A 20,852-nucleotide genomic window follows, 5' to 3' on the forward strand; every position below is an offset into this window, starting at 1 on the left:
GTTGGTCCCAGTGTGGATCTAGATTGGGGTACTTTTCTTCTGCTGGTGGTCCGTTTACCCCTGGCGGGTGACTATTCTCCCACTTTCGCATGCCTGCTCTTCTAATCATACCCCTTTCTTCTCCCGTGAATAGGATACTCATAATGGACATTAATTCGGTCCATGTATATATATTAGGACCTAAGAACTGATTGAATTGTTCCGCCAGTCCTAGGGGGTCTTTCATTAACATTTTCATTTCTTTTTTGAATAAAAGCCGTTTTTCTTACCTTGCTCCGTGCACAGAGTTGCCTAACTTTCACTTTCACGGCGTGCCTGCCACTATAATCCGTTACTTGCTTCTTCAGAATGACTACCCTAGGAACGTGTTCAGTTGACCGTGGGTGACTACTCAAAATGAAGTACGAGACCGTTTAAATAATGGGACGCGTCTTCTCGGTTCCTCTTGAGCCGCCCCCCCTGATCAATGAAAAACTATCCCGGCCACGAGCCCCCAATTATGAGAAACACCGCTCACTTAATAAAAGATTTACACTAAGTCAAATTCTGAAGAAGTATTTATTATCGATCTTGCAAGAGCGGGTGCCTCCAGTAAGCAATAGCAGACACAAAGAATTCACACACCATCACTTTGTTATATACAATCCATGAAAATACAATCCGTGGGAAACCATCCCTGAGAAACACATCCCACACACTATAGACAGGGCAGTTCCCTTATTTCTTCTCTCCCTTACACAGTGATTTGGCAGTTAAAGATAAGAATGAGGCCCTTTGCTTGCACCTGCTATCTCCCCCTTGCTTAGCAAGTTCTGTTGTACATTCCGTTCTTCCCCAAAGGTCATTCTGGTACATCGTTATAATAATTCGCTCACTATAGCTTACTCAGAACTTGACATGTAAATTTTCCCATCATGCTTCATTGTTGACATCTTAACTGTGAACCAGAGTATATACATGTAAAAACAACACAAAAACAACACAGAATGTTCATTTCTCACATTAGGAACTTACAATCCCTGTCTTCCCTCGCTGAAACAAACTCTGAACACAAAACCAGCACCAGGAACACCCCACCCCCCACTCACCACCAGCCCCCCTGTCCACTCTCTCGACTCCTGCCTTATTTGCATCTGTGTACCTGGATCACTGTTGTTAGGCAATAGTAAAAATTTCTACTTTCTGTTATGCTGCCAGATCACTGCACATTCAACCCCTTTAACACATTACTTTAACTTCATGGATTATAAGGCCTAGTTAAAAATGTATATATACAAACAACCCCAAAAGACCTGAAACCTTTTAGTTACATGTCTATCCAGACATCCAGGTATCAAAGTTCATAAACAAAACCTAAATGAAACTGAAACCATTTTTACCTTTCTTCACACACAAATATATATATACATAAATTCACCTTAAAATTATACACTATTCACAATGTCTGCAGCACTGTATTTCACTCATTTCCATGTATGACCTGTGTCTTCTGGTTGTACCAAACTATAATTGGAGGTTTGAATCTTCATATTTGTTTCAATTAAGCATGATATGTGTTTACATTAATGAACAATATCAAGCCAACAAACATGTGTAATTTGAAGAATTTTTTTGTTGTTTGATTGTAGGTATATGGGCGAAAAGTTCATTAATATTGTATATGCGAATTACATTATTTGGGAAGTGCAGGGGAGAACTGACTTCTATTATAATACAACCATGCGAGAGGTAAGTATACCATGTATCCCGTATGTAAATTGAAAATCTGTCACAACTTACCATTGAATGAACAGAAGTGGGAATCCCAGGAGAACAATTAATTTTAATTAAAAAAAATATGTTTTTAATCAGCTTTTTCAATTTTATACGCAACAAAAATAGGTAATAACAGACTCTCCCCACAAAGCCTCCCATCAACCCCCCAATTAATGATGACTAGCTCTTTAATAATAATCATCTTTATTGTCACAAGTAGGCTTAAATTAACTTTGCAATGAAGTTACTGTGAAAATCCCCTAGTCGCCACTTTCCAGCACTTGTTCGGGTACACTGAGAGAGAATTCAGAATGTCCAAATTACCTAACAAGCTATTTACGGGTACTCGACTTCGCAAAGATCTTTCCGACATTCCAGGTGGCTCCCCCTTTCTTGTTAATGGAGAGAATTTGTCTTGACGGGGACGGAGGAAGGGAGTACCTCAGGGGTTTATGGGAGGCTAATAGCAGAGGAGGCAGTATCCTTGGAAGGGGTGAAGGCCAAGTGGTAGAAGAAGTTGAGGTCTGAGTTGGAGGAGGGGTGTGGTGTCAGATTCTGCATAGGGTGAATACAATGTCATCATGTGCAAGGTTAGGGCTAATGCAGTTGAAGGTAGTGCATAGGGCTCATTTGACCAAGTCCAAGATGAGCAGGCTATTTACGGGAGTGGAGGATGAGGGGGAAGCATTGTGGGAGGGGCCCAGGTAACCATGTACATATGTTCTGGTTGTGTCCTAAACTCGTGGGGTTCTGGGTCGCTTTCTTTGGCACCATGTCAGCAATTCTACAAATTCAACTGAAGCCCTGTCCTCTAGGGTCCATTTTGGGGTATCGGATCTGCTAGAGCTACAAACTGGGGCGGGGGCTGATATTCTGGCCTTTGATTTGTTATGTTATACGTGTAACATAAGCGGCTTCCTTGTGGTGCACTTGACAAAGGAAGGTTCAAACGTGGAGATAACTTCAACATGTTTATTTAACTATTTACACTTCTATTACTCGGGTTCGGCACTACTGCTAATCTTACTATAGCTACCCAGACTGACTAACCAGTTGCTGCAATCCATGTGGTGGGTGTAATATTGAATCAACCCTGTGTCTGTACTCACTGACTGTCTCCACTGGAAAGAGACAGATCATGTGTGTGGTGTCCTTTATATATGGGTTGGTGTAATGCCCCCCTGTGGTCGTGTCACCTCCTTGTGTATCGTAAATGTCTATTGGTCGTGTCCTATCTACTTGATCTATTGGTTGAGAGTGTGTGTGTGATGTCACTGGTGCTCCATCTAGTGTCTAGCTAGCCTACATGTATTTAGATTGATGCACATCACCACAGCCTTTGCATCACTGATTGCTCGAAGGTGGGTGTTGATGGAGGTCAGCTTCTTCACTTAGCGCCTCTGTATGGCTGGGAGATCTTATGGAGTGGTTGTATCTCAAGAAAGAAGGGCACAATTGAAAGTTTTCCTGAAGATAGCAGTTGTTTATTCTGTACTTTATGGGCGGCATGGTAGCACAGTGGTTAGTATTGTTGCTTCACAGCTCCAGGGTCCCAGGTTCGATTCCAGGCTTGGGGTCATTGTCTGTGCAGAGTCTACGCGTTCTCCCATTGTCTGCGTGGGTTTCCCCTGGGTGCTCCGGTTTCCTCCCACAAGTCCCGAAAGACGTGCTGTCAGATGAATTGGATATTCTGAATTCTCCCTCTGTGTATCCGAACAGGTGCCGGAATGTGGCGACTAGGGATTTTCACAGTAACTTCACTGCAGTGTTAATGTATGCCTACTTGTGACACTAATAAAGATTAGAATGATTATTATTACATCAGCCCACGAGGGTCAAAATTTCTCAAAGCTCGCAAATCGGCCCCCAAAAACAAATTCTTCATCCCAACATCCCCTTTTCCTCCCAACCCCTAAACCTGCCGTCCAACCTCACCGGCTCGAACATGTAGTTCGCACAAACTGGCACCAACTTTGATACCGCCCCCAATTTAAAGTGCTACCGAAATTGTCTCCATATCTTCAGTGTGGCGGCCGCCACCGGATTCCCTGAGTACTTTCCCAAAGAAAAAGGTAGGGAAGCCGTGCCTTTTCCCCCGACCCCCTACACGAGCTCGAATCCATCCGCACCCATATAACCTCCGGATCCCCACACCAACCCAACATCTTCTCAGCATTCGCTGCCCAATAATAATATGTCATGTTTGGCAATGCCAAGCCCCCCGACTGCCTATCCCTCTGAAATACAGTCTTCCTAATCCTGGCTACTTTTCCTGCCCCGATGAACATCGAAATCAACCTCTCCACGCCCCCAGAAAAGGATTTTGGCAAAAAAAAACAGCAAACATTGAAATTGAAATAAAAGCAGAAAATACAGCAGGATATTTATTTTCACCGTCTGAATTCTGCCCGCCAAGGACAGAAGGAGGCTGTCCCATCTCTGCAGATCCACCTTCACCCTATACACCAGGCTCATAATTTAAGGTTCAAAGCCAGGTCAATCCTGGGCCACCTGCCCCCATAAATAACTAAAATGGAACCTGTAAGATGAAATGGCAACATCCTCAAATGAACCCCCTCCCTGGCTGGATTACCGCAAAACACTGTCTTCTCCCAATTTAATTTATATACCGAAAAAGCCCCAAATTACTTCAACAGTGCCATGGGCAGCACGGTAGCACAGTGGGTAGCATTGTTGCTTCACACCTCCAGGGTTCCAGGTTCGATTCCCGTTTGGGTCACTCTCTGCGGAGTCTGCACGTTCTCCCTGTGTCTGCGTGGGTTTCCTCCGGCTGCTCCGGTTTCCTCCCACAAGTTCCGAAAGACGTGCTGTTAGGTGAATTGGATATTCGGAATTCTCCCTCTGTACTCAAACAGGTGCCGGAATGTGGTGACTAGGGGCTTTTCACAGTAACTTCATTGCAGTGTTAATGTAAGCCTTCTTGTGACTATAAAGATTATTATCCTTATTATTATGATATCACCAGTTTGGGGATCGGATCCATTACGTACAAAAGAACATCACCGCATACAAGAACACCCTATGCTCAACCACCCCCTCCCCTCCTAACTATTCCTTTCCACGTATCTGAAGCCCTCAGGACAATGGCCAAAGGCTCTATTGCAAACAAGACGTTGACATAGGGCACCCCTGCGTCGTTCTCCTGGGCAACTGGAAATATCCTGAGCTCACGTTGTTTGTCTGAATACTAGCCTTAGGTGCCTTATATAGTAACCGAACCCATACTACAAATTTAGGCCTTATCTCAAACCATTCCAGCACTGTGAACAAATATCCCCATTCTACCCTATCAACGGCCTTCTCAAGTCCAATGCCACAATGACCTCCTGCTCCCTCTCCTCCGCCAGAGACAATAACACATTCAAACGTCACCTCACATTGGACAACAAGCTCCCCCAAAATCTCAGCATATCTGACTCCTCCTCTGGCGGCTCCGAACTATATAGAGCTTTTTAGAACGCCACAAACGGCCCATTAACTTTATCTGATACCGACACTAGCTTACCACCTGTAATGATATGCAGACATGTAACCAATGGGTAATCAGAACAAGACACAACCAATGGGTAATCAGAACACCCAGCGGTGGCATCACCACAAGAGGGCACCACACGACCACTATAAAAAGACAAGACACACAGGCCCTCACCCCCTTCCACTGACAGAAACCTAGGGAGCAAGACATGTGTAGTAAGCAGCACCGTCACACCATTACATGTGGTCTAGAGTAAGTTCATATAATTAGTAGAGTGTACTGTGTTACTAGAGTCAGATCAGTAGAGTGTAGAACTCATTTAGGAGCTTTGTTAATTGCTCAATAAATATGTTCAACTTACCTTGAGGTCTGGAGTATTCTTCAACAGCGCCTGTACCAAGTAACAGCTTATGTTACTTAAAGTAACATTTTTTAATTTAGAGTACCCAATTCTTTTTTTCCCATTATGGGGCAATTTAGCATGGCCAATCCACCTAGCTTGCACATCTTTTGGGTTGTGGGGGAGAATGTGCAAACTCCACACGGACAGTGACCCAGAGCCGGGATCGAACCTGGGACCTCGATGCTGTGAGGCAGCAGGGCTAACCCACTGTGCCACCGTGCTGCCCATACTCAAAGTAACATAACAACACACCATCCGAGTCCTGAATCCGTACAACCTCACAGGAAGCTGCCTACAGCCTCAACTGACCAGCCAAAAGCCTACTAGCCTTCTCTCCATACTCGTACACTACCCCCCTCGAGCGGCACAACTGCTACACCGCCCTCTCCATGGATAGCAGATCAAATTGCATCTGTAACTTCTTTCTATCAGCTGGATGATCTGGTATCGGGTCACTTGCATACCTGCCATCCACATCTTGTATCTCATCCACCAACCTCTGGCACTCCTCTCACATCTCCCTCTCCTTTTTCTTTAAAGGGAGACGGTGGAATAGTGGTATTGTCGCTGGACTAGTAATCCAGAGACCCATGATAATGATCTGGGGACCCACAGCAGGTGGTGGAATTTAAATTCAATAAAAGTACCTGGAATTAAAAGTCTAATAATGACTGTGAAACAATTGTCGATTGTCCTAAAAACCCATCTGGTTCACTAATGTCGTTTAGGGAGGGAAATCTGCTGTTCTAACCTGGTCTGGCCTATATGTGACCCAGACTCACAGCAATGTGGTTGACTCTTAAATGCCCTCTGAAATGGCCCAGCAAGCCACTCAGTTATTTTCAACCACTACAAAACACAAAAAAGAAATGAAACCGGACGGACTATCCAACATCTACCAAGCACCGGATGCGACAACGACAGATCCAGCCTCGTCGACCCTGCAAAGTCCTCCTTACTAACATCTGGGGCTTGTGCCAAAGTTGGGAGAGCTGGCTCACAGACTAGTTAAGCAACAGTCTGATATAGTTATACTCAGAGTCATACCTTACAGACAATATCCCAGGCAATACTATTACTATTCTTGGGTATGTCCTGTCTAACCTGCAGGACAGACCAAGCAGAAGTGGCGGCACAGTGGCATACAGTCGGGATGGAGTTGCCCTGGAGTCCTCAACATTGACTCTGGACCCCAGTCGAGACGGAGTTGCCCTGCGAGTCCTCAACATTGACTCTGGACCCCATGAAGTTTCATGGCTTCAGGTTAAACATGGTCAAGGAAACCTCCTGCTGATTACCACATACCGGCCATCATCAGCTGATGAATAGGTACTCCTCTTGGAGAACGCCACTTGGAAGAAGCCCTGAGGATGACAAGAATGCAGAATATAGTCTGGGTGGGAGGCATAATGTTCATCACCAAGAGTGGCTTGATAGTACCATCACAGACCGAGCTGGTTGGGTCCTAAAGGGCATAGCTGCTAGATTGGGACTCAGCAGGTGGTGATGGAACCAACAAGACTGAAAAACACACTTAACCTCATCCTCACCAATCTACCAGCTGCAGATGCATCTGTCCATGACAGTATGGGTAAAAGTGACCACTGCACTATCCTTGTGGAGACAAAGTCCCGTCTTCACATTGAGGATACCCTCCATCGTGTTAAATGGGATAGACTTCAAACAGATCTAGCAACTCAAGATCCATGAGGTGCTGTGAGCCATCAGCAGCAGCAGAATTGTATTTACCTACAATCTGCAACCTCGTGGCCTGGCATATCCCCCACTCTACCATTACCACCAAGTCAGGTGATCAACCCTGGTTTAATGAAGAGTGCAGGAGAGCATGCCAGGAGCAATATCAGGCATACTGAAAAATGAGGTGTCAACCTGGTGAAGCTACAACACAGAACTACTTTGTGTGCCAAACAGCATAAGCAGCAAGTAATAGACAGAGCTATGCAATTCCACAACCAACGCATCAGATCTAAGCCCTGCCACATCCAGCTGTGAATGGTGGTGGACAATTAAACGACTCCCTGGAGGAGGAGGCTCCACAAATATCCCCATCCTCAATGATGAAGGAGCACAGCACATATGTGCAAAAGACAAGGCTGAGGCATTTGCAACAATCGTTAGCCAGAAGTGCCGGATGGATGATCCATCTTGGCCTCTTCCGGAGGTCCCCAGCAACACAGATGTCAGTCTCAAGCCAATACGATTCACTCCACGTGATATCAAGAAACAGCTGAAAGCACTGGATACTGAAAAGGCTATGGGTCCTGACAATATTCCGGCGATAGTACAGGAGATTTGTGCTCTGGAACTTGCCACAGCCCTAGCCAAGCTGTTCCAGTACAGCTACAACACTGACATCTACCCGGCAATGTGGAAAATTGCCCAGGTGTGTCCTGTACACAATAGAAACAGGACAAATCCAACCTGGCCAACTACCATCCTATCAGTCTACTCTCTCTCATCAGCACAGTGATGGAAGGAGTCATCAACAGTGCTATCAAGCGGCACTTACTCAGCAATAACCCGCTCATTGACGCTAAATTTGCATTCCGCCAGGGTCACTCAGCTCCTGACCTCATTACAGCCTTGGTTCAAACACGGACAAAAGAGCTGAATGCCAGAGGTGAGGTGAGAGTGACTGCCCCTGACATCAAGGCAGCAATTGACCACGTATGGCATCAAGGAGCCCGAGCTAAACAGGAGTCAATGGGAATCAGGGGGAAAACTCTCCTCTGGTTGGAGTCACATCTGGCACAAAGGAAGATGGTTGTGGTGGTTGGAGATCAATCATCTCTGCTCCAGGACATCACTGCAGGAGTTCCTCAGGGTAGTGTCCTAGGCCCAACCATTTTCAGCTGTTTCATCAATGACCTGCCTTCCATCATAAGGTCCGAAGTGGGGATGTTTGTGGATGACTGCACAATGTTCAGCACCTTTCGTGACTCCTCAGATAATGAAGCAGTCCATGTCCAAATGCAGCAAGACCTGGACAATATCCTGGCTTGGACTGACAAGTGGCAAGTTACATTCGTGCCACACAAGTGCCAGGCTATGACCATCTCATCCAAGAGAGGATCTAACCATCGTCTCTTGACATTCAATGCATTACCATCGCTGAATGCTTCACAATCAACATCCTGGGGGTTATCATTGATCAGAAACTGAACTGGACTAGCCACATTAATACTGTGGCTACCAGGGCAGGTCAAAGGCTAGGAATCCTACGGCGAGTAACTCACCTCCTGGCCCCCCAAAGCCTGACCACCATCCACAAGGCACAAGTCAGGAGTTCCACTTTCTTGGATGAGTGCAACTCCAACAAAACTCAAGAAGCTTGACACCATTCAAAACAAAGCAGCCTGCTTGATTGCTCGTCCTTCCACCACTGACGAACAGTGGCAGCCATGTGTACCATCTACAAGATGCACTGCAGTAACTCACCAAGGTTCCTTAGACAGCACCTTCCAAACCCACAACCACTAGCATCTAGAAGGACAAGAGCAGCAGATACCTGGGAACCCCACCACCCCGCCCCACAAATGGGACAACTTCCTACCTACCCCCAGACACCGTCAATCACCCCCACCCCTCTCTTCCCATCCTAGAACTCCCCTGACTACTTCCTCTGGAACTGCTGCCTCTCTCCTCCACCCCCACCATTCACACCTCCTAAACAGGCACACTGTAGCCCCTCCCCCACCGTGCTCCCATTTGTGGTGTTCTTTGCGTTGCTTATTTCAGGATGGTTGGCGAAGTGTTCACAAAGACCACAGAATAACTTTAACTTAAACAAAGCTACAAATTTGTTAACACTAACTTGGATTCGACACATACTCCTAAAGAATACACAGTTGATTAATAACATCTAAATTACACTCATCTACAGCTAATCTCATTACTGGTTTAAACTATAATCTGTACTTACACTATCTGTACTTCTGACTCTCTCTAGTTTACTCCTGCACATACTCCCCCCCAAGGCTTAGCATCACTGCTGTATATAGTTGTAACTGTAGCTTCCTCTAGTGGCTACTCTCGACATTTCATTAACCCTTGCAGTACTGACAGCTATGATAATGCCACACCATTCACTAGCCAAACTCACTCAGCTAGCAAGGCAGCCCCCAGCCCCGCCAGAGCCCACACTACCCATATAAACCATCCAAGACAAAAGCCAGACCCCTAACTAAAACCAAAATCCCCTCCCACCTTCCACCATCCAAAACTGCCAACTCCCCCAAGCCCACCTTAATACAAAAACCAATACAAATATATAACAAAAGGAAAGAACCTCCCCCCCCCCCCAAGCCAACCTGAATCAATTTCAATTGTCACCAACTCTGTACAAACAGATGTGAAGAAAGGAGAGGAAAGAAAAAAATATTCATACATAGACAGTCACTATTACAAAATCCCCTTGCACACCTACCCCACCCACCAACCAAGTACCTTGCAAGCCCCTTCAGTCGAGTCCAAATCCTTCAGCTTTGATATATGCCTCCGCTTATTCTACCATCTCAAAAAAGTGATCTTTTTCCTTGTGCGTCACCCTCAGCCTCGCCGGTAAACCATGTCAAACTGTACCCCATTCTTGCAGAGCACCGATTTTGCCCTGTTACAGCATGCCCGCCTCCTCGCCATGTCTTGATAGATGCGGATACTTCTGCCTCCCCACCGCACATCGCAATTCTCCTTGGCCCACCTTAGGACCTAGTCCTTCGACCAATAGCTGTGAAAGCACGCTATCACTGCTCGCGGGGGTTCATTTCCCGTGGCTTTGTACGATGCGAACGATGGACCTGATTAAACTCGATGGAGGGGGCCCTGTCATCCTCCCCCATCAACTTCTTAAACATGGACTCAAAATATTCAGTCGGTCTTGGACCCTCCACCTCTTGAGGCAACCTGTTCTTAAGGTCATCAACCTTCGCTCCCAGGCCCCTATTACATTCCTCCACCCTCCGCAGCACAGCAACTAATGAGGTCAACTGATCACACTGCTGTGACAGCGCCTCCTCCACCCCTTTCAACACTTTACCATGCTGCCGCACCATCTCCGACATCTTTCCCACCGCCTCCTTTATTGGTACCAGAGCATCATCCAACTTTCTCAAGGCATCCATCATTTCCCTCCCATGCTTATCAAAATGCTAGCTGAACTGTTTCTCAAATTCAACAGCCATTACCTCCAGCAACTTGTCTACCGTGATAGGTATGGCCCCGCCCGATGCACATGTCACTGCCATCTTAGGTCCCCATTGCTCAGCTCTCCGACAGACTATTGCTTCCACTTTATTTATATTTGTTCTTGCACCCTTTGACATCCTTGCACCCAATTCATAGATACATAGAAGATAGGAGCAGGAGGAGGCCTTTTGGCCGTTCGAGCCTGCTCCACCATTTATCACGATCATGACTGATCATCCAACTCAATAGCCTGATCCTGCTTTTTCCCCATAACCTTTGATCTCATTCGCCTCAAGTGCTATATCTAGCTGCCTCTTGAAATCTTCAATGTTTTTTCACAACTACATCCTGTGGTAATGAATTCCACAGGCTCACCACTCTTTGGGTGAAGAAATGTCTCCTCATCTCTGTCCGAAATGGTATATCCTGAATCCTCAGACTATGACCCCTGGTTCTGGACCCACTCACAATCGGGGACATCTTCCCTGCATCTACCCTGTCTAGTCCTGTTGGAATTTTATAGGTCTCTATGAGATCCCTCCTCATTCTTCTGAACTCCAGCGAGAACAATCCTAACCTAGTGAAATAATCTCGAAGGGACGAGTCTGTCCACCAATTATCCCGGGAACCAGGTAAAAAGAACGAAAAACCAACAACTGTGGCGGGAGCTACCTTTCGTGCGACCTCCTTATGTGTTGGCACCGGAAGTCCCAATTGATTGTTCATAATGGCATGATTGAGATATCTGGGAAATAGGAAGAATAGCGGATCTGGCTGCATCAAAGGAGGTAAATAAATAAATAACCTTTTATTGTCACAAGTAGGTTTACATTAACACAGCAATGAAGTTACTGTGAAAAGCCCCTAGTCGTCACATTCCGGCGCCTATTTGGGTACACAGAGGGAGAATTCAGAATTCTCAGCTGGTACAGGAACTGAACCAGCCAACCAATAAGGTTGGCCTTATTTGAGGCTCCAGGCTATCTGTAAAAGCACAGATGCACACTGAAAAGAAGTTGCCAATTGAGCTGGACTAATTTTCTCAATAGCATATGTTATGAATTACAATGAGTATTGTATATCCACTAGTACTTATAAAACTTGACAAACAGGAGTGAGTGTAGAATTCAAATTGGCACCCAGCAACATAAACAAGATACCGATACTGCCTAGCTAGAACTACTCCAGTATTAATGCATCCATTGATATTACCTCAGTCCCTATCAACCACTTAATTGATAATACTCTCAAACATCGATCATTTTCTTAGCCACTGAATGCATTAAGGAAACACTATTTAGTATGAAACTAATGAAGTGTGACATTGGTAGATTTAAACCTTTTTTGAATTTCCTTTTTTTAGGCTGGTTGTCAACAGGAAGCACAAACCTGGAAATCTATGCTCTACTATCACAAAGGAAGCTATTTAAATCGCGAAGATATCTGGGGTCCTTGGGTAAATGTGATTTTTTTAATGCCTTATTAGCGGCTCAGATTCGGAGGGAAAGAGCTGACAAATATGATTTTGTTTGTCAATAAATTGACAACCATCATAATGTATGGTCATTAAGCAGTTCCTTGTTTAAAGTTAGTGCTTGATATATCAAAAATGATGCAGTAAATTATACAGAGAATCATAAAATCATAGAAACTTACTGCATGGAAGAGGCCATTCAGCCCATTGTGTCAATCATGTTAGAAAGTGGTGGGATTAGGGGATCCAGGTGAGAAGTGGGTTCTAGGAGGGGAGGAGGAGGATCTCATGCAGAGGGGTACAGGGAATGAAGAAAAGGGAAGTGAAATGGAGAGGAGGTTGATAGGGACTAAGGGATTGGAAGGAGATGAGGAGAGGATCAAAGGTAGAGGACAAAGCAGAGCAGGAGAAAGGGGTGAAGGGCAGGGAGCAATGGAAAACAATAACAAGCTGAGTATCTATTCAAAGTAGGGAATGGGAAGGGAGAGATTATTTGGAGATAGCTGCTATGTGCTTAGAGAAATTCAGAATGGATTTGTTTTTCTTCGATGGGGATTGGGCTGAAAGGCAAATTTGTTCTCATTTGAGTTGAAGTTGGCAGGACTTAACTGTTTTCTGTCGGGTGTTGAACAATGCAATCCTGTCAGACAGTAAAGTAAAATGGCCATCGTCCCAGATGACCATAGGCTACTTTCCCCTTTGAAGGAGAGAGCTGACTGATGGTGATTTAACCTGAGGATCACCACACTGCAGACAAGGGGCAAGGTTGAGAAGATGGGCCTTCATGAATAACCTCAGCCGGTATGGGAATGGAACCTGTGCTGTTGGCCTCACTCATTGACCAGCTGTCCAGCCAACTGAACTAAACCATCAAAGGCATGGCCATCAATGGTTAAAATCAGGGATTCTCAAGAGTCCAGGCTAAAATGAGTTCAGATATCTTGTGCGTTTGTGGGTCTGGAGGAGATTACAGAGATAGGGAAGAGTGAGTCCATGGAGGGATTCAGCTGGAATCTGAATTTTAAAATCACGGCATTGCTTGACCAGTGTAGTTCTGTGGGCAATAGTGTGATGGGGGAATGGGACTTGCTGCGTGTTAAGTCATGCACAGCAGACGTTTGGATGATTTCAAGTTTATGGAGAGTAGAATCTGGGAAACCAGCCAGGAGGATGTTTGGATAGTCAAGTGCAGAGATAACAAAAATCATAAATGAGGTTTTCAACTGCAGTTAGGCAACATAGTGGTTCAAGAAGGTAATTCACCACCACCTTCTCAAGAGCAATTAGGGACGGGCAATAAAAATGTTGGCCTCGTCAGCGACATCCATATGCCATAATCTAATCTTTTTAAATTACGGAGGTAGAAATAGGTAATCTTAGTGATGCCATGAATAGGTGGTGGGAAGCTCATCTTGGAATCAAATATAATGCTACAGGTTGCAAAAAATCTGGTTTAGTCCTTCATAAAGAAGGATGGAGTTGGCATCTAAGGAATGATACTTAGACTGGGGACAGAAAACAATGGCTTCTGTCTTCCCAATGTTTAATTGGGGGAATCTTCCACACATCCAGTGTTGATGTCAAATAAGTAGTTTGATAATTTAGCAACAGTGAAGGAGTCGAGCAACATAATGCTGAGATAGAACTGGGTGTCATCAGCATATATTTGTCAATTTCAGCGGGAGCATTGCGGAAGGAGGTTGCTGGGAGGTAAGTCAACCTTTAAAAGCACTTCTCTTTGCAGGGGCAGGCCAGTCGATTTCGGCGGCGGGAGAACAGCTGGTGAGTGGTGAGTCAGTTTCAGCGGGAGCATTGCGGAAGGAGGTTGCTGGGAGGTAAGTCAACCTCTAAAAGCACTTCTCTTTGCAGGGGCAGGCCAGTCGATTTCGGCGGCGTGAGAGCAGCTGGTTAGTCAATTTCAGCGGGAGCATTGCGGAAGGAGGTTTCTGGGAGGTAAGTCAACCTTTAAAAGCACTTCTCTTTGCAGGGGCAGGCCAGTCGATTTCGGCGGCGGGAGAACAGCTGGTGAGTGGTGAGTCAGTTTCAGCGGGAGCATTGCGGAAGGAGGTTGCTGGGAGGTAAGTCAACCTTTAAAAGCACTTCTCTTTGCAGGGGCAGGCCAGTCGATTTCGGCGGCGTGAGAGCAGCTGGTGAGTGGTGAGTCAGTTTCAGCGGGAGCATTGCGGAAGGAGGTTGCTGGGAGGTAAGTCAACCTCTAAAAGCACTTCTCTTTGCAGGGGCAGGCCAGTCGATTTCGGCGGCGTGAGAGCAGCTGGTTAGTCAATTTCAGCGGGAGCATTGCGGAAGGAGGTTTCTGGGAGGTAAGTCAACCTTTAAAAGCACTTCTCTTTGCAGGGGCAGGCCAGTCGATTTCGGCGGCGGGAGAACAGCTGGTGAGTGGTGAGTCAGTTTCAGCGGGAGCATTGCGGAAGGAGGTTGCTGGGAGGTAAGTCAACCTTTAAAAGCACTTCTCTTTGCAGGGGCAGGCCAGTCGATTTCGGCGGCGTGAGAGCAGCTGGTTAGTCAATTTCAGCGGGAGCATTGCGGAAGGAGGTTGCTGGGAGGTAAGTCAACCTCTAAAAGCACTTCTCTTTGCAGGGGCAGGCCAGTCGATTTCGGCGGCGTGAGAGCAGCTGGTTAGTCAATTTCAGCGGGAGCATTGCGGAAGGAGGTTGCTGGGAGGTAAGTCAACCTTTAAAAGCACTTCTCTTTGCAGGGGCAGGCCAGTCGATTTCGGCGGCGGGAGAACAGCTGGTGAGTGGTGAGTCAGTTTCAGCGGGAGCATTGCGGAAGGAGGTTGCTGGGAGGTAAGTCAACCTCTAAAAGCACTTCTCTTTGCAGGGGCAGGCCAGTCGATTTCGGCGGCGTGAGAGCAGCTGGTTAGTCAATTTCAGCGGGAGCATTGCGGAAGGAGGTTGCTGGGAGGTAAGTCAACCTTTAAAAGCACTTCTCTTTGCAGGGGCAGGCCAGTCGATTTCGGCGGGAGTGGAGCTGGCTGGTTGGTCAATTTCAGCAGGAGCTGAGAATTTTTCTTTTTTTTTTAAAATTAGTTTTTTAGGCGGGATCAGGAAGTCGACTCGCGGACGTCTGGGAAGACCCTCACCAATAAATTCTGGTGGAGAGGAAACCCGAGACACTACACGTGTAGTGTCTCCCACCCACCCTCCTCCTCTAACCTAATAATAAAACCCATTGGTCTGAGGTAAGTACCATATTTTTATTATATTATTATTATTTTTTATAAAAATTTAATTTAGTTGTTAGCCAGATCTTGGTAGAAAGTTAGAGGAATGGCAGGGAAGGGAGTGCAATGTTCCTCCTGCAGGATGTTTGAGGTGAGGGATGCAGTTAGTGTCCCTGCTGATTTTACCTGCAGGAAGTGCTGCCATCTCCAGCTCCTCCAAGACCGAGTTAGGGAACTGGAGCTGGAGTTGGAAGAACTTCGGATTATTCGGGAGGCAGAAGGGGTCATAGATAGCAGCTTCAGGGAATTAGTTACACCAAAGATTGGAGATAGGTGGGTAACTGTAAGAGGGACTGGGAAAAAACAGTCAGTGCAGGGATCCCCTGCGGTCGTTCCCCTGAGAAACAAGTATACCGCTTTGGATACTTGTGGGGGGGACGACTTACCAGGGGTAAGCCATGGGGTACGGGCCTCTGGCACGGAGTCTGTCCCTGTTGCTCAGAAGGGAAGGGGGGAGAGGAGCAGAGCATTAGTAATTGGGGACTCTATAGTCAGGGGCACAGATAGGAGATTTTGTGGGAGCGTGAGAGACTCACGTTTGGTATGTTGCCTCCCAGGTGCAAGGGTACGTGATGTCTCGGATCGTGTTTTCCGGGTCCTTAGGGGGGAGGGGGAGCAGCCCCAAGTCGTGGTCCACATTGGCACCAACGACATAGGTAGGAAAGGGGACAAGGATGTCAGGCAGGCTTTCAGGGAGCTAGGATGGAAGCTCAGAACTAGAACAAACAGAGTTGTTATCTCTGGGTTGTTGCCCGTGCCACGTGATAGTGAGATGAGGAATAGGGAGAGAGAGCATTTAAACACGTGGCTACAGGGATGGTGCAGGCGGGAGGGTTTCAGATTTTTGGATAACTGGGGCTCTTTCTGGGGAAGGTGGGACCTCTACAGACAGGATGGTCTACATCTGAACCTGAGGGGCACAAATATCCTGGGGGGGGAGATTTGTTAGTGCTCTTTGGGGGGGTTTAAACTAATGCAGCAGGGGCATGGGAACCTGGATTGTAGTTTTAGGGTAAGGGAGAATGAGAGTATAGAGGTCAGGAGCACAGATTTGACGTCGCAGGAGGGGGCCAGCGTTCAGGTAGGTGTTTTGAAGTGTGTCTACTTCAATGCCAGGAGTATACGAAACAAGGTAGGGGAACTGGCAGCGTGGGTTGGTACCTGGGACTTCGATGTTGTGGCCATTTCGGAGACATGGATAGAGCAGGGACAGGAATGGATGTTGCAGGTTCCGGGGTTTAGGTGTTTTAGTAAGCTCAGAGAAGGAGGCAAAAGAGGGGGAGGTGTGGCGCTGCTAGTCAAGAGCAGTATTACGGTGGCGGAGAGGATGCTAGATGGGGACTCTTCTTCCGAGGTAGTATTGGCTGAAGTTAGAAACAGGAAAGGAGAGGTCACCCTGTTGGGAGTTTTTTATAGGCCTCCTAATAGTTCTAGGGATGTAGAGGAAAGGATGGCGAAGATGATTCTGGATATGAGCGAAAGTAACAGGGTAGTTATTATGGGAGACTTTAACTTTCCAAATATTGACTGGAAAATATATAGTTCGAGTACAATAGATGGGTCGTTTTTTGTACAGTGTGTGCAGGAGGGTTTCCTGAAACAATATGTTGACAGGCCAACAAGAGGCGAGGCCACGTTGGATTTGGTTTTGGGTAATGAACCAGGCCAGGTGTTGGATTTGGAGGTAGGAGAGCACTTTGGGGACAGTGACCACAATTCGGTGACGTTTACGTTAATGATGGAAAGGGATAAGTATACACCGCAGGGCAAGAGTTATAGCTGGGGGAAGGGCAATTATGATGCCATTAGACGTGACTTGGGGGGGATAAGGTGGAGAAGTAGGCTGCAAGTGTTGGGCACACTGGATAAGTGGGGCTTGTTCAAGGATCAGCTACTGCGTGTTCTTGATAAGTATGTACCGGTCAGACAGGGAGGAAGGCGTCGAGCGAGGGAACCGTGGTTTACCAAGGAAGTGGAATCTCTTGTTAAGAGGAAGAAGAAGGCCTATGTGAAGATGAAGTGTGAAGTTTCGGTTGGGGCGATGGATAGTTACAAGGTAGCGAGGAAGGATCTAAAGAGAGAGCTAAGACGAGCAAGGAGGGGACATGAGAAGTATTTGGCAGGAAGGATCAAGGAAAACCCAAAAGCTTTCTATAGGTATGTCAGGAATAAGCGAATGACTAGGGAAAGAGTAGGACCAGTCAAGGACAGGGATGGGAAATTGTGTGTGGAGTCTGAAGAGATAGGCGAGATACTAAATGAATATTTTTCGTCAGTATTCACTCAGGAAAAAGATAATGTTGTGGAGGAGAATGCTGAGCCCCAGGCTAATAGAATAGATGGCATTGAGGTACGTAGGGAAGAGGTGTTGGCAATTCTGGACAGGCTGAAAATAGATAAGTCCCCGGGACCTGATGGGATTTATCCTAGGATTCTATGGGAGGCCAGGGAAGAGATTGCTGGACCTTTGGCTTTGATTTTTATGTCATCATTGGCTACAGGAATAGTGCCAGAGGACTGGAGGACAGCAAATGTGGTCCCTTTGTTCAAAAAGGGGAGCAGAGACAACCCCGGCAACTATAGACCGGTGAGCCTCACGTCTGTAGTGGGTAAAGTCTTGGAGGGGATTATAAGGGACAAGATTTATAATCATCTAGATAGGAATAATATGATCAGGGATAGTCAGCATGGCTTTGTGAAGGGTAGGTCATGCCTCACAAACCTTATTGAGTTCTTTGAGAAGGTGACTGAACAGGTAGACGAGGGTAGAGCAGTTGATGTGGTGTATATGGATTTCAGCAAAGCGTTTGATAAGGTTCCCCACGGTAGGCTATTGCAAAAAATACGGAGGCTGGGGATTGAGGGTGATTTAGAGATGTGGATCAGAAATTGGCTAGCTGAAAGAAGACAGAGGGTGGTGGTTGATGGGAAATGTTCAGAATGGAGTACAGTCACAAGTGGAGTACCACAAGGATCTGTTCTGGGGCCGTTGCTGTTTGTCATTTTTATCAATGACATAGAGGAAGGCGCAGAAGGGTGGGTGAGTAAATTTGCAGATGATACTAAAGTCGGTGGTGTTGTCGATAGTGTGGAAGGATGTAGCAGGTTACAGAGGGATATAGATAAGCTGCAGAGCTGGGCTGAGAGGTGGCAAATGGAGTTTAATGTAGAGAAGTGTGAGGTGATTCACTTTGGAAGGAATAACAGGAATGCGGAATATTTGGCTAATGGTAAAGTTCTTGAAAGTGTGGATGAGCAGAGGGATCTAGGTGTCCATGTACATAGATCCCTGAAAGTTGCCACCCAGGTTGATAGGGTTGTGAAGAAGGCCTATGGAGTGTTGGCCTTTATTGGAAGAGGGATTGAGTTCCGGAGTCGGGAGGTCATGTTGCAGCTGTACAGAACTCTGGTCCGGCCGCATTTGGAGTATTGCGTACAGTTCTGGTCACCGCATTATAGAAAGGACGTGGAGGCTTTGGAGCGGGTGCAGAGGAGATTTACCAGGATGTTGCCTGGTATGGAGGGAAAATCTTATGAGGAAAGGCTGACGGACTTGAGGTTGTTTTCGTTGGAGAGAAGAAGGTTAAGAGGAGACTTAATAGAGGCATACAAAATGATCAGGGGGTTGGATAGGGTGGACAGTGAGAGCCTTCTCCCGCGGATGGATATGGCTGGCACGAGGGGACATAACTTTAAACTGAGGGGTAATAGATATAGGACAGAGGTCAGAGGTAGGTTCTTTACGCAAAGAGTAGTGAGGCCGTGGAATGCCCTACCTGCTACAGTAGTGAACTCGCCAACATTGAGGGCATTTAAAAGTTTATTGGATAAACATATGGATGATAATGGCATAGTGTAGGTTAGATGGCTTTTGTTTCGGTGCAACATCGTGGGCCGAAGGGCCTGTACTGCGCTGTATTGTTCTATGTTCTATGTTCTATATGTGAAAACTAACACTGTGCTTTTTACGATGTGAGGGGCAGCATGTAGATAAGAAGTAGGATAGTGTCAAGTATAGATCTCTGGGGGATATCAATTGTAAATGTTGCCACACTCCCATAGGTTGCTCGCCCCTTTGAGAGAGAGCTGATTGGTGGCGACTTTACCTGAGGGTCACCAAAACTCAGACAAGAGGCAAGGTTAAGAAGGCAGGGCCTTCATGAATAACCTCAGCCAGTATGGGAATTGAACCTGCACTGTTGGCATCTCTCTGCATTGCAAACCAGCCGTCCAGCCAACTAAGCTAACCAACTGGGGGATACCAGAGATAATAGTGAAGGAGTGGGAAGAGAGACCATTGCAAATGATATGCTGGTTACGATGAAACAGTTTAGAATGAATGAGTTGAGAGCAGTCCAGCTGGATGATGGTGAAGAGGTATTTGAGGAGCATGGTGTAGTCAACAATGTCAAAGGTTGCAGGCCGGTCGAGAAGGGAAAAGCAGGATAGTTTACCTTTGTCATATAGAATTTTTAAAATTCATTTGTGGGCGTCGCAGGCTGTGCCAGCATTTATTGCCCATCCCTAATTGCCCTTGAGGAGGCAGTTGCAGTTAAGAGTCAACGTCATTGCTGTGGGTCTGGAGTCACATGTAGGCCAGACCAGATAAGGACAGCAGATTTGTTTCCCTAAAGGACATTATTGAACCAGATGTTTTTTACAACAATCCACATTGGTTTCATGGTCATCATTAGACTTTTTTTAATTCCAGATTATTTTATTGAATTCAAATTTCACCATCTGCAGTGGCAGGATTTGAACCTGGGTCCCCAGAGCTTTATTTTGGGTCTCTGGTTAACTAGTCCAGAATGTCAATTGTGACTTTAATAGGAGCCACTTTATTACTGTGGCAGAGAGAGGAACCAGATTGAAGGAATTCGAAAATGGAGTTCTGGTAAATATCGGCATGGATTTAGGAAGTGACAATACGTTCAAGAACTTTGCAGACAAACAGAGATTGGAGATGCACAGTAGTTTGAAAGGATGGTGGGGTGAGGGTTAGTTTTTGATGATTGGGTGAAAACAATGGCAGATTTAAAGGAGGGAGGCACAACATGTAAAAGAGAGAACCATTAGCAATATTGGCTAACATGGGAACCAGAAGGGAATTGTGACGAGGATGCAGGGATCCTACAGCAATATCTGGACAGGTTGGGTGAGTGGCCAAACCAATGGTAGATGCAGTATAATTTCGATAAGTGTGAGGTTATTCATTTTGGAAGCAAAAACAGGAAGGCAGATTACTACCTGAATGGTTGTAAATTGGGAGAGGGGA

The 20,852-nt window shown here is 46.2% G+C and overlaps 1 protein-coding gene across 1 annotated transcript in view; it reads left to right on the forward strand.

Moving 5' to 3' along the window:
- Positions 1-20,852, forward strand: part of LOC140422212 (cation channel sperm-associated auxiliary subunit epsilon-like) — a 289,036-nt gene that overhangs the window by 210,147 nt on the left and 58,037 nt on the right. Inside the window, exons 15-16 of the mRNA XM_072507255.1 lie at positions 1,629-1,728; positions 12,223-12,315. Of these exons, the coding sequence (XP_072363356.1) occupies positions 1,629-1,728; positions 12,223-12,315 (193 nt within the window). The remainder of the gene's footprint in view (positions 1-1,628; positions 1,729-12,222; positions 12,316-20,852) is intronic.

Source organism: Scyliorhinus torazame, chromosome 1 (genome assembly GCF_047496885.1).
Source record: "Scyliorhinus torazame isolate Kashiwa2021f chromosome 1, sScyTor2.1, whole genome shotgun sequence".
Taxonomy (NCBI): domain Eukaryota; kingdom Metazoa; phylum Chordata; class Chondrichthyes; order Carcharhiniformes; family Scyliorhinidae; genus Scyliorhinus; species Scyliorhinus torazame.